Source organism: Oncorhynchus kisutch, linkage group LG27 (assembly GCF_002021735.2).
Source record: "Oncorhynchus kisutch isolate 150728-3 linkage group LG27, Okis_V2, whole genome shotgun sequence".
Classification (NCBI taxonomy): Eukaryota; Metazoa; Chordata; class Actinopteri; order Salmoniformes; family Salmonidae; genus Oncorhynchus; species Oncorhynchus kisutch.
This window is the reverse complement of record NC_034200.2, coordinates 13,297,609-13,313,787: the sequence shown is the minus strand read 5'-3', so window position 1 is coordinate 13,313,787 and position 16,179 is coordinate 13,297,609. Positions and strand designations below refer to the sequence as shown.

Sequence of the window (16,179 nt, the reverse complement as noted above, 5' to 3'; positions counted from 1 at the left end):
GGGAGACTAGTCAAGATCGAGGGAAATCCACAGGTACACCTCCAATTGACTCAAATGATGTCAATTCGCCTATCAGAAGCTTCTAAAGCCATGACATCATTTTCTGGAATTTTCCAAGCTGTTTAAAGGCACAGTCAACTTAGTGTATGTAAACTTCTGACCCACTGGAATTATGAATTATAAGGGAAATAATCTGTCTGTAAACAATTGTTGGAAAAATTATGCAAAGTAGATGTCTTAACCGAATTGCCAAAACTATAGTTTGTTAACAAGACATTTGTAGAGTGGTTGAAAAACTAGTTTTAATGACTCAAAACCTAAGTGTATGTAAACTTCCGACTTCAACTGTATATGTGATACTTACAATGTGGGGTCTGAATACTTTCCGAATGCACTCTAGGTACTTCACTGCTTCAGAACAATACAGTCATAGCTCAATCAGTCATGGAATGGTTTAATAATTTGGAATGGCTAGGATTGCTAAGATTTAAATAATGTCAGGGTTCGTGTTGAATCATTAAAGCTAGCCTGATGGACCAAACATCTAGTTCAGTGATCCAAAATCCTGCTCATTGAGAGCTGTAGTACTGTAGATTTTTGTCCCAGCTTAGCATCATCCCCCCTTCGCTGAATCATGTGTGCACGAACAGGGTTTGAGGATGTTTGGCCTAGCCCGTCCTTTGACACAGCTGCCCTCGGGTCAGTTGACCCGCGCGGTGAACTTACCGGCGATGTTGCTGTCCGTCTCGTCCATCTGCAGGCTGGTGACGCTGGAGTTGTCCATGCGCAGCTGCAGGTCGTTGAGCCTCTCCCTCAGCTGCTCGATGTCACTCTCCTTGCTGTCCAGCTGCATCTGCAGCTCGTTGCGGTACGTGCACTCCTCGGACAGTTGCTGTTGTAGAAGAGGAGAGGCAAACAGTGAATATGCAGTCACTTTAGGGAAGATCAGAAGCACCGTCGAGGAGGAATGTAGCACTGCCTTTCACTATTGACTTTCAGCTCTGTTCTAAATTAGGAATGTATTTGACTAAATCTTCCTAACTGTCCTATTACCTCACTCTTTTACCTAAAAGGGTGCTTTTTTTGGTACTATTTTAAAGCATACTACTAGTTAAATGTTCCCATGATCATCGTCAGATGATGTTCAGACCAATTTGACCCCACTGTTCAATTGACTGACAATGTATTACTGACCGCCTGCATCTCACTGAGCTCCTTCTGGTACTTAATGGCCATGTGGTTGAACTTGTCCTTCTCCTGTTTGAGCTCAAGCTGCAGCTTGCGGTTCTCCTTCTCCTTCTTCCTCAGGTCGGTCGTGTTGCCCTTCTTCTTGGTGTCCAGCTTCATATCCTTCCTGTTCATGATCTCTGCCAGCTTGTTCACCGCCTGGAGACACAGTTGAGGGTTGGGATCAAATAGGGTAACCAGTTGAGGTAAGGTTAAGGTATAACAAATTGGGGCAACTGGTTGAGGTGTTTGGATGTAAATAAGGATAACTATTGATGTAGAATTCTGTAATGTAAATTGTGGTGTAAGGATGAAGTGTCTTCACCTGAGTCTTGAGCGTGCGCTCTGTGCTGAGAACCTTCTCGTAGTTGGCCTTGATTGCGTTTGTAATCTCCTCTTTCTGGGAGGCATACTCTGCAGGAAAGAAGGGTACAGCCTGAGGAAACTAGGCAGTCTTACAGGGATCTAACTGACCCATCGGGGACATACAATGGCCTATGTTGACCTTACCCATAGACCTAGAATATAGTAATTACACCAAATTATGACAATTGAGTCTTGGCGTTACCTTCCTCCTGAATGCGAAGTTTGTTGTTCAGCTCGGCCTTCTCCTTGCTGAGGTTCTCCACATCTTTGGTCAGGGTTTTGTTGGAATCCTCAAGCTGGGGAGAGATGCATTCAGAGGTTTAAAATGCAGGTGTTCTACAGCTGTCTGACACACAAAAACAATCATTAAATATCCCAATATTGAAAGTATACCAAGCTGTTGTTTCCTCTGTGCCCCCATTCCTGGGTAGGTATGCATTTTCTCTGACATTCATTTACAATGCAGGAGAGCAGTGTGTATTGAGGCACACTGTAACTGACCCGTGCGATGGTGGCATCCTTCTCGGTGCCCTCCTGCTTGTGTCTGGCCGTGGTCTTCTTGTTCTCCTGGCTCAGCTCAAAGTATTGCTCCTCCTGGAGCGCCCTGGCCAGCTGCTCCGACTCCGCCTTGGTCACTGTCAGATCCAGCTGGGCCAACAGGGAGTCCCTGGTGGGAGGGAGGATGGACACACACGGTTTAAAATGGAATAATAAATCACTCTGCGTGGAGATTTGAAAGGAGAGTGGTGGGAAAAAAAGATGCACGCCATATTTGAAGTACAACGTATGATTGCAATACACATTCTTGCTACATTGACAAATGCCTGATTTATAACGGTTTCCATTTTGTGATTTGTTACCTTTCGCTGTGCAGCTCCTGCACCTTCTTTTGAACTTCCTGGACCTGCCGGTTCCTCTCCTCAATATCCTCTTTCAGTTCCTTCACCTGAGTTTTATAAAGCGTCTGGGAGGGGTAGAGAGAGGAGATATTGGAAATTTAGTTAGCCACTGAGCCAGGTTATCGGAGAGTGGGGTAGATGGGTCCTACTCACTGAGAAATACTGTTCGGCCTCAAGCTGGTCCTGAAGTTCCCTCATCTGTCCCTCGTTGCCCCTGTACTGCCTGGAAGACAGACACACAAACCACACGATTTAACATATTGGAGTTTCAAAACAACCAAATCAGTGTTGAAAAGGGAAATTCAGATCAAATCATCAAGAAACGATCAAACTTGTCAGCCCCAAAATGTGTGTATATATTATGAACCTAATGACACTTTACTATCCAATATGTCCCAGGGCTGTAATTAGCTGGGGAATACCACCACCACCACTGCTTGCAGAGCTCCGTAGGCGGAAACCTACAGAACGCTCTGCAGCCGGATTAACAGTCCAGTCAGTCTGGTCTGGTGGGAGGAGCTGGACTGCAGGCTAATCCTTAATCCTGTGGTGTAAACATTGTCAGAGGGCAGCTTTGCCACAATTACCCCCTAAGCTGGAATAAGAGCCTTTTTACTGGAATATCAACCAATTGTAGGGCCATTTAACGTCTTGACTCCCAAAGCGGTATTAGCTAGCTGCAGGAAGGAAAAACGTCAAACTAAAAGACTCTTACAGAATGTTAGACTTTCAGAATAGAGTTGAGCTAATGAAGACGGATAAGTGTGGCTGAAAGGTATTGCACACATTTGGAAGGGAGGTAACATGCATTGAGACGATGCTCAATGTGGGCCTGTTAAGAATCCAAGCTAGAAGTTACCCACAGACCTAGGATCAGATCACCCAACCCCCATCCCAACTATAATAAACATTAGGGGGATGGAAAGATCTCTGACCCTTGTACGAGTGACTAGTGGTAAACTCGACATACTCTATTATTTGGGGTAAGTCAAACTGTGGTGGGCTGTGACAACATGCGACTAGTTTTAGAGGGTATTCTCACTTGGTGAGCTGTGCGAGCTGGAACTCGAGCGACCGTTTGCTCTCTAGTGCCGCGTTGATCTCCTGTTTCAGCTGCTTCTCCGAGCCCTTCAGCCGGTCGGCCTCCTGCGAGCGGCTCTTCAGCTCGTTCTGGGCCAGCAGCCTCTTACTGGACTCCTGCTCCAGCTGCATCCGTAGACCTTTCACCTGCGAGGAAAGAGGGAGGGAACCCCATGTGTTAGGACACAAACAGTATGTCCTAACTACACAGGTTATACCAGGAGATTTCGTCTTGGGTAAAAAAATATATATATATTCACAGTGGGCCTGAATCCTAACTACTGTGAAATTTGCCATTAGTAACCATTCATGACTGACGTCTGATAAGTCCGACGGTTGAACGAGTGATGCAAAGTTGAAGGTTGTCAGCACGTGACCGTGGGCATCCACCCCAGACAGTACGAGTTAACATCCGGTGGTGCTCACCTCGTCCTCCAGCCTCTCCTTCTGCTTCATCAGCTGCTCCATCTTCTGCACTGACTGCTTGAGGTCAAACTCCAGCATGGAGCACTGCTTCTCCACCTCCACCACCCTGCTCTCCGCTCGCATCCTCGCCCCGCTCTCCTCCGACACCTTCTGCTGCACCGCTGGAGGGAAGAAAGGAAGACGTGTCACTCAGTTGCAACTGTCCATCCGTCATTCTATGGAGGATCTTACCGTACAGATTTAATAGGACATTCGTGCTCAGTCATTTCAAATAAACTACATCGAAAAAGGTCAGGACTGCAACAACTGCTAGAAGACAAGTAAATGTTGCTTCAGTGCTAGACAGTCTCAGTCATTTCTGGTTTTTGGAAGGTGGAATGTGGTCCAGCTTTTTAATACGTAGGGGGGGGGGTAAAGTCTCGACATGCCACATGGAGGGGAGCGGAGTACATTCCCTGAATTCCGCCCCTTTCCATCCAGTGCCCCCTGGGTAAGAGTGGTGCAGGTGGGGGAGGGGGGGGGGGGGGGGGGGGGAGGGGGGGGGTGACAAACAGAAAAAGGAGAAAGATAGGGTATGCTCCAACACAGGCTCAGAAATACCATGCATGGCAGCTGACTTGGCCTCTTCAATGGACTCATATTTGTCAGTGAGCTGGGCCCGCGTCACTCTGTGTTCTGTGTGCTCCTGGTCCAAACGCTGCTGCAGAGTCTTCAGCTTGTAGTTCAGGTCAATCTCCAGGTTGTTCTTCTCCTGTTGGGAGACAACACTGAATTGCATAAAGAATCCCAAGAATGGACATTTGCATACGAGCAGTGTGTCCATCTTGATCTGGAAAAACAGTCATTCTGCTGATCTTTATGGGAGAGACACTGCGAATAAGGGGACTAAAATACCAGTTAGATGAACATTTGGTTATCCCACCGTAAGATGTTTTTATTCGTCTAAAATGTTTGATTTACTTTGTCAAGATTGAAAAGAAAATAAGCTAATAAAGGAGCACAGCGGTTTAATTTTATATTTGATTTATTTTTATACTTCCATTTGGACCCCTACTGACAGTAGGTGGACTTCACAAGTAATTGGATATCAACGGTAGGTTTGGTGTTAGCAGGAGAACACATAGTATGGGTTTGTATGTGATGTGTGGAGAGACTTGGGAGAGGGCACAAACCTTCTCCAGGTTGTTTCTCCTCTCCTGGGCCTGCTTGCGTTCCGCCTCCACTTTGGACAGGCCGAGTTTCAAGTTCTTATTGTCCTCCTGAAGACCAGTCGTCCGCACTACAGACACACACACACACACACACAGATTCACTGTCAAAACAGGGGTTTGTGCAACGTGCTCAACGCAGCAGAATGCATAGCTTTAAGACTTGGGAAACTATATCTGTACATCTACAAAAGTCTGGACTGTAAAGTATTATTTTTTATAGTCAATGTGGACTTCTGTACCACTTCAAATTCAGTCAGAATTAAGAGCAATATTTCAACACAATCCCTCAGATATATTCACCCCCGAGCCTCTCCTACTGTACAAAGAGTTCTGTAGGCATTGGACAGTGCCTGGGCATGTCTAATGTGATGAATGAGAATGGTTAGGACTGGAGCTAATAATCCCCAGCTGTCTCTTAAACAGCGAGTGAGTTCACTTCAGATCATTTGAAGTAAGTTGAACAGCTAAGTAAGAGTGACTGAGGTATTACTGTAAAGCAAACTAAAATGGGTGTAGGCGACCACATGAATCCATTCTAGTTCTAACACATGCAGTCAGACACCTCGTATTTACTCAAACACAGAGTCATGTCGTAGTCACATTTACTCATAGAATAATGAGTCCAGTCTTTGGGCCCCGAGTGTCCAAAATTGCCACCCTTTTCCTTGTCTGGTGCATTCCCCTACATAGATTTAAGAGCCTTTGATTGGTGTAAGAGACCATGCTTAGCTGAGTGCTTAGATATGTATTTGTTGTTGTGTGTATAGACCGCAGGAAGAGTAGCTGTCGGCTAATGGGGATCAGAATAAAGATTAAAAAGTGCACACTTGGGAGAAGTGTGAAGAATTAGGATGTAGCCAAATGGTACCTTGCAGCTCGTGGATCTCCTCTGATCCCTGGCTGTAGCACCTCCTTTCAGAGTCCAGCGTGCTCTGCAGCTGCAGCAGCTCCTTCTCCAGCTGGGCCCTCCCCCCGTCAGATGAACGGCACTTCTCCTGCAGCTCGCGGTTCAGCCCCTCCAGCTGGCTCATGGACTTGGCCATCTCCGTGTGGCTCTTCCTCAGCCGCGCCGCCGTGTCCGACTCTGCCCGCAGCAGGTCATTGGCCTCCTCCAGCTGCCAGTCAAGGAAACGGCCATTAGGGAAAGCTCGGAGTCAATATTACTTCCGGACACAGACGATCCGCTCAGTTGCTGCAGAACGTTGATTGAGACAGTTGGATTTCTTAACCCGACATGTGGGAGGACGTCTAATGTTGTGAACAGAATGATATCCAATCATAAGCTTCTAATAATACCTAATAGGCAAAGACTACTTCTGCTCTCTGAAAGGTCTATACCAGTCCAGTCTGAGGCCTTGTTTCCTCAGTGTCCTTCATTTTGCTCTATAAAAATAAAAAGTGACTTCAATTTGCTGATAAACATCCAGTCATGTAATGCAACAAAGCCATAGGGTGATGACACCGGGTCAGATATTGTTCATCCTTGCCATGGTTAAGGTTCCGATTTAGAGTGGAGTAATCTGATCCTTGATCTGTGGTTAAAACCTGGCCTGCCCTCTCCTTGACCCGTCTCACACAACCCTCAAAACTAACATCCCTCACACATCCCCTTCACCGTCTGTACCGTTGACCCCAGATTCTGAACTTTGACAGACATTCTGACTCTTTGATTGGATGAGCCGACTACTACATTGACACAGACCTCAAACAACCCCCTCAAAACTACACTGACCCCTGTGCTGTGTGGATGGTAATCAAAGAGAGCAGTGTGTGTGTGTGAGATACTGTACCTGATTTTGCAACTGTAGGATCTTGTCATTCGAGGCCTGAGAGTATTGGCAGATTTTCCTCATGTCCTCAAGCTGCTCCTTCAGAGTGGACACTGAGACGAGAGGGAGTAAGAGGAGTCAATCAAAGATTAAGTAAATCTTCACACACACACACGTCCCTTTCAAAACATGACGCTACACTAAACTAACTGTATCAAGAACCTGTTATTTTGTGCATGGGACTTGCTCACGCGTTGCATTTAAAGTGCTCCGTTTATGGTACCGGATCTGGTTGTGCTTGAATTCAGAGCGAGCCACTGGTCCCAGTCAATGGGAGGGTCTCAGATGATGTGTGTCTGGGTTAAGACCGCTCGTCAGAGGGTCAGAGACTAGCAGACAGCAGTAGTAATCCAGTTGGGACAAACATCTGTTCGGGCCAGATCAAGGCTACGCCCTAAATGGCGCCCTATTCCCTACGGGCCCCGGTCAAACGGTGTCCACTTTATATGGAACAGGGTGCCATTTTGGGACGCTCTCTAACTTCAGGGAGGAGAGGGATGCTACAAAGGTATATATGCATTGTCACATACACCGGACAGGTGCAGTGAAATGTGTCGTTTTACAGGGTCAGCCATAGTAGTACGGCGCCCATGGAGAAAATGAGGGTTAAGAGCCTTGCTCAAGAGCACCTTAACAGATTTTTTACCTTGCCAGCTTGGGTATTTGAACCACTACAGCCCCGGGGGGAAGATCTTATCATGGATTATACTGTAGCATTAACCCTGTACAAACCCTGTCAATATAATGGCAAAACCACTTGTATACATTCTGTAATACATTCTATACACACCTATGATCATATTTGTTCATAATCAGTGTTAAAAACACATGTTATAGACATGATTATAAAACAGAGGTTTGGACTTAAACGGGGGCAGATTGAAAAGAGATGAAATGATCGGGTGAATGAGAGAGGACAAAAACAATCCTTACCCTCGTTCTCCAAGTTGCGTCTCTTCTCTGCCTCCTGGTCGGCCTTTCTTTGGTACTCGGTGGCTCGGTGCTGGATCATCATCTTGTCTTTCTCCAGCAGGGACACGCTGGCCTCCACACCCTTCCTCACGTTGCCCTGGGAGGGAAGGGAGGACAGGAGTAAGTCCTCAAAGTACAGAGCATTTCGGCCCTATATTATGTGTTGTTTTTTTAAAACACATTTTGTTATTATCCATTCGCCTACATTTGTGTCGCAGAATCCGAGATATTCACTCACCTCCTCGTCCAGCTCTTTCATGATCTTGTCAAGCTTTGTGTTCGAGGCCCTAAAAAGACAGGCACAGATTTGCACTTTTAAAATTGCTTTGCTTGGTCTTCTAAAACGGGGACGACTTGAGATCAAGCGCATTGTTCTTTGAAAAAGACAAGACGGGTTGTTTTCTCTCTCAAAACCAGCATTGTGTATTTGTCTAGCTGGAGATGGAAGTTATCGGAACTGATTGGCAGGTCGTGTACCTGCACTTCTGCTCTATTTCGTCCTTCAGCTGCATCTCACTGTGGAGTTGTTCTTCTAGCTGGTAGATCCTCTTCTGCAGGTTCTCCAGCTGAACGATAAACAACGTATAACACGTTAAACAGATACTCTTTGTCTTCTAAATGACAAAAACGTCAATAAACTAGGGTCATGATGCAAATGCACATGGCAGAAGTAGACTGCTTTAACCCGGTGGTTTGGAGTAATGGCAACAGTGAGAAAGAAGTCCTATTTTCGCCATCTATAGAACCGATTCTGATACCGAAAAGGTTTTCTGGTGAGTGTTTTGTCTTGATCTGTGTCAGGTCCTGTGGAAACTGCTAGGTGCGCGCCTTTTAATAGCTATTGTAAGGTCGGAAATAGCAGCAGTAGCTCAATGCACCATTACAACATTCACATTTGATTGAATTAACACTTTTCAATGCGATTGTATACCCTTGTAGGTAACAATGTCTCAAGGATAACTTAGACAAAGCTTTTCCCATTGCTAAAATAGGCCTACGCTTATTTGTATTTATTTATTCCTGAACCCACTCAAGTAATCTAATACTAACATCCGTTCGGATATTTAATCAACAGATTAACCGTGCCCATCCCAATAAACTTGCCGTCTTTTTTTGCCTATACAGAAAGTAGTAATGCAACTGCAGACGCAACAGTGTCTTCGTTTTAATATCCAAGTGAGTACTCACATGGCTCTTGTCTTCCTTGGTGGAGCTGCTGCGTTTGTCAACACTCTTGGTGCTGGAGCTCCGGGAAAACCTGGAGAATAGACCACAACAGGAGGATCAGATCTCGTCAGAGGCAACAGTAGGACCACACTTCCCTGACCTGAGCCACGGATGACCTGACCACACCGTGAAAACACATCCCTTTGGGTCAAACATGTTGTGGTTGTTATCTAGGTCAGGTTACCTAGTCTGCGGTTTGAGACGTGTGCAGGTCTAACAAGCTCTGGGTGATTTAAACGGGTTACATTATACACTGCTCAAAAAAATAAAGGGAACACTTAAACAACACAATGTAACTCCAAGTCAATCACATTTCTGTGAAATCAAACTGTCCACTTAGGAAGCAACACTGATTGACAATACATTTCACATGCTGTTGTGCAAATGGAATAGACAACAGGTGGAAATTATAAGCAATTAGCAAGACACCCCCAACAAAGGAGTGGTTATGCAGGTGGTGACCACAGACCACTTCTCAGTTCCTATGCTTCCTGGCTGATGTTTTGGTCACTTCTGAATGCTGGCGGTGCTTTCACTCTAGTGGTAGCATGAGACTGAGTCTACAAACCACACAAGTGGCTCAGGTAGTGCAGCTCATCCAGGATGGCACATCAATGCGAGATGTGGCAAGAAGGTTTGCTGTGTCTGTCAGCATAGTGTCCAGAGCATGGAGGCGCTACCAGGAGACAGGCCAGTACATCAGGAGACGTGGAGGAGGCCGTAGGAGGGCAACAACCCAGCAGCAGGACCGCTACCTCTGCCTTTGTGCAAGGAGGAGCACTGCCAGAGCCCTGCAAAATTACCTCCAGCAGGCCACAAATGTGCATGTGTTTGCTCAAATGGTCAGAAACAGACTCTATGAGGGTGGTATGAGGGCCCGACGTCCACAGGTGGGGGTTGTGCTTACAGCCCAACACCGTGCAGGACGTTTGGCATTTGCCAGAGAACACCAAGATTGGCAAATTCGCCACTGGCGCCCTGTGCTCTGCACAGATGAAAGCAGGTTCACACTGAGCACATGTGACAGAGTGTGTCAGTGTGTTCCTGCAAGAGGAAGGCAAGAGGAAGGCATTGATGCTATGGACTGGCCCGCCCGTTCCCCAGACCTGAATCCTGAATCCAATTGAGCACATCTGGGACATCATGTCTCGCTCCATCCACCAACGCCACGTTGCACCACAGCATGCCCAGGCGTTGTAGGGAGGTCATACAGGCACGTGGAGGCCACACACTACTGAGCCTCATTTTGACTTGTTTTAAGGATATTACATCAAAGTTGGATCAGCCTGTAGTGTAGTTTTCCACTTTAATTTTGAGTGTGACTCCAAATCCAGACCTCCATGGGTTGATAAATTTGATTTCCATTGATCATTTTTGTGTGATTTTGTTGTCAGCACATTCAACTATGTAAAGAAAAAAGTATTTAATAAGAATATTTAATTCATTCAGATCTAGGATGTGTTATTTTAGTGTTCCCTTTATTTTTTTGAGCAGTGTATTTCTGTGGCGGTATAAAAAAAAAGGCTAATGGCTCTAGTACAGAGGTGGCAAACTAATTTGGTCCCGCTGACCGCATTCGTTCACCGAGGTCCGGATGGCCGCACTTAAAATTGGTTATATTTCCTTGCCTCCCTTAATTAGCAATAAATAGTCCCATATCCATGGCTTTTAGAATTTCCGACACTTCCTGACAGTCTACCATTAGTTTCGATGACCGTTAGCAAGCTGGGCAGAGTGAAGAGACTATAAAAGTAGGTCCATTATAAATCCCCAAAACTTGTTTTACTCAAACCGCCCGCGCGCACAGATTGAATGTGTTTACGGGCCGGAACAGGCCCACAAACACGCCTGTTCTAATAGGTGCAGCCTAGAATGTGATGACTGTAGTTGACATTAGACAAACTGATGATTGCTCCAGTAGGTGCAGCCTGACTATTTCGACTGTGGTTAGGGGCCTTGATGTTTTTCCTGACCAACTGAGCTGACCAGGAAAAGCCTAGGAAAAGACTAACAGTGTTGACAGTAGTTGATGAAGCCTGGCTAAGCAGACAGTGCCAATACATACACTGGACACCGTTTTGGACTAAAAACCGATGGAAATTCTCCAGGAAAAAAAGGGCCTTAAGAGCATCACTGATGATTGCTGTAGTAGTTTGAAGCCTGGCTATGCGGAGTAAGACTTACTGATGACTGCTGTAGTAGGTGAAGCCCACAAAGGGCAGCTGGTTGCCCACGAAGGCCTTTGGTATGGGGAAGGTCTCCTCGTCTCCCCGGTCCGCCTCGATGTCGTCAAAGTTACTGGTGTCGATGTCGCTGCTCAGCTCAGGCACCACCGGGGCCGCTGCTGGAAACACGGATGGACAAAAGGTGGAGGAGAGAAGAGAGAAACATGACTCACTGCAGATGGAGAGGTATTCTACTAGTTTTCTATGAGTTGGTGCAGAGCCACACAGAGCATGTTGTAGCGGAAATGTTCGTCCTAAACTGAGGCAAGAAGCACCTCTACTGTCAAATATGTCAGTCTATCTCCCCCATTATATTATATAAAACAGTATCTTGTCAATCTAGCATACATTTGTATGCAGGCTAGGTTGCTTGGAGATCAAATGCATCAACTATAAAACACCAGCATTCAGTCTGACAGTTGACACAGTACGACGTATTAGCTAGGACAGCTGGTGCCATGGCAGAGTAGGCCGGAGCAGGGCCAGTGGGTCCCAGCCAAAGCGCTGACCGCAGCGCTTTGGCGCAGATTACTTCATATAAACCCGGTAAAGAGCCAGGGGTCACATTCACGCAGAATTCCAACTTTTTATATTTAAATAGAACCGCTGCAATTATCTGAAAAGTCTCATCCATCCTCCCCAACCTCTCGCTGACAACCACTCTCTCTGCAGGGAGGGTGTGCCCGGCTGGTGTCTCTGTCAATGGTCTTTGCAACGTGTTCCCAGCACACGCTCAGCTCGGGGAGCTTTCTGTGGTCCTCCCTAAGTCCAGTGTTCCCGCTGAAAGGGGTTGCAGCTCCCAGAACCCACAGACACAAATTCAAATTTAAAATGGGGGCACCGTAGTCCCGAATATTTGACTTTGATAAGGCACAGACCATTTTTGACCAGGCTGCCAAAAGGAGAAAATCTAGAAAAACGGAGGGAGTGGAAATGAGGAAGTAAGATAGGATGCGTGTGCACATTCAGAACGTTTGCTATGTCGCCGTTTTCACACTAGTTTGTTTGCTTGAGTTCGAACCAGTGTTTGATTAGCAAATTTTCATGTGTGTAAACACTTATCAATTTTTTCCTTTTGGAGGGGCGCGAACCCAGAGTCTCTGGTGGCACAGCTAGCACTGCGATGCAGTGCCTTAGACTACTGCGCCACCCGGGAGGCCCATTTTCCTGCATTCTAGAACACAGAGTACCCATGTATATAAAATCTATTAAAAAACGCAGCTTTTTGGTTGGTCTGCGTTTTGAAAATGCACTTTTGAAAGCTCAAGCGATCCTGAGAGCTGCTACAGCCGCTCGATTTACATTTAGCATCCCGCCTCTAATCTCTCTGTTGTAGCCGGAGACCACATGAATACTAATGCCAGGCTCCTGTTCAGTAGGGTACACCGCAGCAAAAACTATTTACAACAGAAATGAGCCGTTCTTATTGGACAAGTTTAGGTAGTACCTCCCAGTTTCAAAATGTTTTTTTTTTCTACCTACTGGACATGACCGAGGAAAGCTTTCCTCCCCATTCTCACCCTCAAAATCAACCATCTAGGTTCACACAATGAAATTGTGGAATTCAGTGGTTGTGATACTGAATGAAATGAATGGTTCTTATTCTGAATTTTCCTGTGACTGTCTTTAGTAGGTCAATTGGAAAACATGGTATTATAGCATGTCTGGCTATCTGTAACATTTGTCAACAGAACAATACAGAATGTAACGCCCCTCCCCTTCAAAGGAAGCATGAAACCTGAACGGAACTCACTGTCTCGGATGTTCTCCCATGTCCACTGGTCGTTCTTGAAGAAAGGATGTCTCTTGATCTCATCCACCCCGTTGCGACCCAGTCTTACCTCCCTGGTGACAAATTAAAACAGGAACAGAGGACGTACAGTTTAGCGATTCTGCCATCCACCGATAACGTCCATGGCTTTGCATCTAACAGTCTCCGGGCACAACTCAGTGAAAGCATTTAGACGTGATTGACAGCTCTTCAAAAGATCACTGCTCGATGTTTAAGTCATTTCTCAAAGACTTAAGTCGAATCCAATCAATGAGTTCATAACACTATTCCCTTTCTAGCCATGTGTTCACATGGAAAATCATTGGTGAAACAGAGAGAGGGATAGTGCGAGATTGGGTAAATAGATAAAGGGCTTAATTGACGGTCAGATGAACTTCTGGATACAATTGTGTTGTCTGTGTGCAGTTTGATGTGTCGGCGCAATGCTAGCTGATCCCATAAACTTCCAGTCATTGCGCTAACTAGTTAGCAATTGCGTGCAAAACTAACGTTAACGTCCTTCAATGAGTTATGCTGACTGGACAAGTAGATAAATCTCGCACTCTTTTTCTAAGTCAGGCCCCTCTGAACCACCATCATCATCCTCACCTGTCAGTCAGGAAGGCACAGATAAGGTTCTTGGCATCCTTGGAGATGTCGCTGTCATCAGGGAAGGTCAGGGCGTTCTTGTGGTTCATGATCTTACTGTACGTTCCCACCAACGAGTCAGCATAGAACGGTGTGTCACCTATAGGCACACAAAACCAAAGGCATTGGGGTTAGCTAGTGCAGTGCATTCGGGAAGTATTCAGACCCCTTTTCTTTCCCACATTTTGTTACAAACTTATTTTAAAATTGATCTAATTGTTTTTCCTCATCAATCTAAACACAATACCCCATAATGGCAAAGCAGAAAAGCACATTTATTACAAATAAAAAACAAATACCTTATTTACATAAGTACTCAAACCCTTTGCTATGAGACTCGAAATTGAGCTCAGGTGCATCCTGTTTCCATTGATCATCCTTGAGATGTTTCTACAACTTGATTGTCCACCTGTGATAAACTCAATTGATTGGACATGATTTGCAAAGGCACACACTTGTCAATATAAGGTCAGAGCAAAAACCAAGCCATGAGGTCGAAGGAACTGACCGTAGAGCTCCGAGACAGGATTGTGTCGATTCACAGATCTGGGGAAGGGTATCAAAAAATGTCTGTAGTATTAAAGGTCCCCAAGAACACAGGGCCCTCCATTATTCTTAAATGGAAGAAGTTTGTAACCACCAAGAGCAGGCCGCTCGGCCAAACTGAGGAATCATGGGAGAAGGGCCTTAGTCAGGGAGGTGACCAAGAACCCAATGGTCAAGCTGACAGAGCTGCAGAGTTCCTCTGTGGAGATGGGAGAACCTTCCAGAAGGACAACCATCTCTGCAGGACTCCACCAATCAGGGCTTTATGGTAGAGTGCTAGACAGAAGCTACTCCTCAGTAAAAAGGCACATGACAGCCCGCTTGGAGTTTGCCAAAAGGCACCTAAAGTACTCTCGGACCATGAGAAACAAGATTCTCTGGATGCTAGATGTCACATCTGGAGGAAACCTGGCACCATCCCTATGGTGACAGCATCATGCTGTGGGGATGTTTCTCAGCAGCAGGGACTGGGAGACTAGCCAGGATCGAGGGAAAGATGAACGGAGCAAAGTACAGAGAGATCCTTGATGAAAACCTGCTCCAGAGAGCTCAGAACCTTTGACTGGGGCCAAAGTTCACCTTCCAACAGGACATTGACCCTAAGCACAAGGTCAGGAGTGGCTTCGGAACATGTCTCTTGTCCCGAACCCGATCGAACATATAAGGAGACCTGAAAATAGCTGTGCAGTAACACTCCCCATCCAACCTGACAGAGCTTGAGTGGATCGGCAGAGAAGAATGGGGGGGAAATTCCCAAATAGAGGTGTGCCAAGCTTGTAGCGTCATACCCAAGAAGACTCAATGCTGTAATCGCTGCCATAGGTGCATCAACAAAGTACTGACTAAAGGAACTAAATACTTAGGTAAATGTATTTTCAGTTGTTAAATATTAATACATTTGGAAAAAAAATCAAAAAGCCTGTATTTACTCTGTCATTATTGGGTATTGTTTGTAGATTGAGGAGGGGGGGGGGGATATTTAATCCATTTTAGAATAAGACATTAACGTAACAAAATGTTGAAAATGTATTTACAGCCAGATTTTCAAATGGTTCACAAAGGTGGTTTGCTACCTCCTTAACTTTATGTCGACCTTTCACCTTAACCAATTTTGATCCATATGCCGAACCATAATCTTTGGATCTGCCGGTTAAACATCCACTTATTTTAGGTTACTGGAATGTCTACAATAAGTTCCGACAAAACCATCACAAATAAACATACTGGAAAAGCACACGCGACAAATAAACAACAACACTGGAGCCCAGGGTCATTCCAGAGGTCACATGCACCCAGGTTCGGTGTGTGTGAAATGTTGTTTAATTGACCTAGATAGTTTGTGTGTATGCATTGATATCTATGCTACGTGTGCCTTTAAAAAAAATATATATATATGTAGTTCTGTCCTTGAGCTGATCTTGTCTATTGATGTTCTTTATTGTCATGTTTTGTGTGGACCTCAGGAAAAGTAGCGCTGCTTTTGCAACAGCTAATGGGGATCCTAATAAAATAAATCAGGCATGTGATATGCAACCAGTGGCCAATGTGAATACACATGATAGTATTATTTTCAACTTCATCATTGTATAGTGTGGATTCATGGTTCCTTTAGTGCAGGGTTACGCAACATGACAAAACAAGGGAAAGATGTTAGGTACTAACCAGGAGAATTTTGTTTTGTCCTGTCTGCCAGTTAATGGGAATACTCTGCTCCAGAACTACAACATGTTCATATGATCACTTTGTTTCCCA

The 16,179-nt window shown here is 45.5% G+C and overlaps 1 protein-coding gene across 5 annotated transcripts in view; it reads right to left on the bottom strand.

Annotated features, from left to right (window-relative positions):
* Positions 1-16,179, bottom strand: part of rock1 (Rho-associated, coiled-coil containing protein kinase 1) — a 70,647-nt gene that overhangs the window by 8,574 nt on the left and 45,894 nt on the right. For 4 of the 5 annotated variants that reach the window (XM_020462514.2, XM_020462511.2, XM_031806655.1 and 1 more), the window contains exons 8-27: positions 13,843-13,981; positions 13,216-13,307; positions 11,422-11,581; positions 9,199-9,268; positions 8,488-8,576; positions 8,249-8,297; positions 7,972-8,107; positions 7,000-7,091; positions 6,078-6,324; positions 5,171-5,277; positions 4,599-4,749; positions 3,999-4,159; positions 3,535-3,719; positions 2,646-2,715; positions 2,454-2,557; positions 2,095-2,260; positions 1,796-1,889; positions 1,553-1,641; positions 1,195-1,386; positions 727-892 (exon numbers count right to left, since the gene is read on the bottom strand). In XM_020462514.2, coding sequence (XP_020318103.1) covers positions 727-892; positions 1,195-1,386; positions 1,553-1,641; positions 1,796-1,889; positions 2,095-2,260; positions 2,454-2,557; positions 2,646-2,715; positions 3,535-3,719; positions 3,999-4,159; positions 4,599-4,749; positions 5,171-5,277; positions 6,078-6,324; positions 7,000-7,091; positions 7,972-8,107; positions 8,249-8,297; positions 8,488-8,576; positions 9,199-9,268; positions 11,422-11,581; positions 13,216-13,307; positions 13,843-13,981 — 2,559 coding nt within the window. The remainder of the gene's footprint in view (positions 1-726; positions 893-1,194; positions 1,387-1,552; positions 1,642-1,795; positions 1,890-2,094; positions 2,261-2,453; positions 2,558-2,645; positions 2,716-3,534; positions 3,720-3,998; positions 4,160-4,598; positions 4,750-5,170; positions 5,278-6,077; positions 6,325-6,999; positions 7,092-7,971; positions 8,108-8,248; positions 8,298-8,487; positions 8,577-9,198; positions 9,269-11,421; positions 11,582-13,215; positions 13,308-13,842; positions 13,982-16,179) is intronic. The other variant, XM_020462512.2, reaches the window with a different exon arrangement.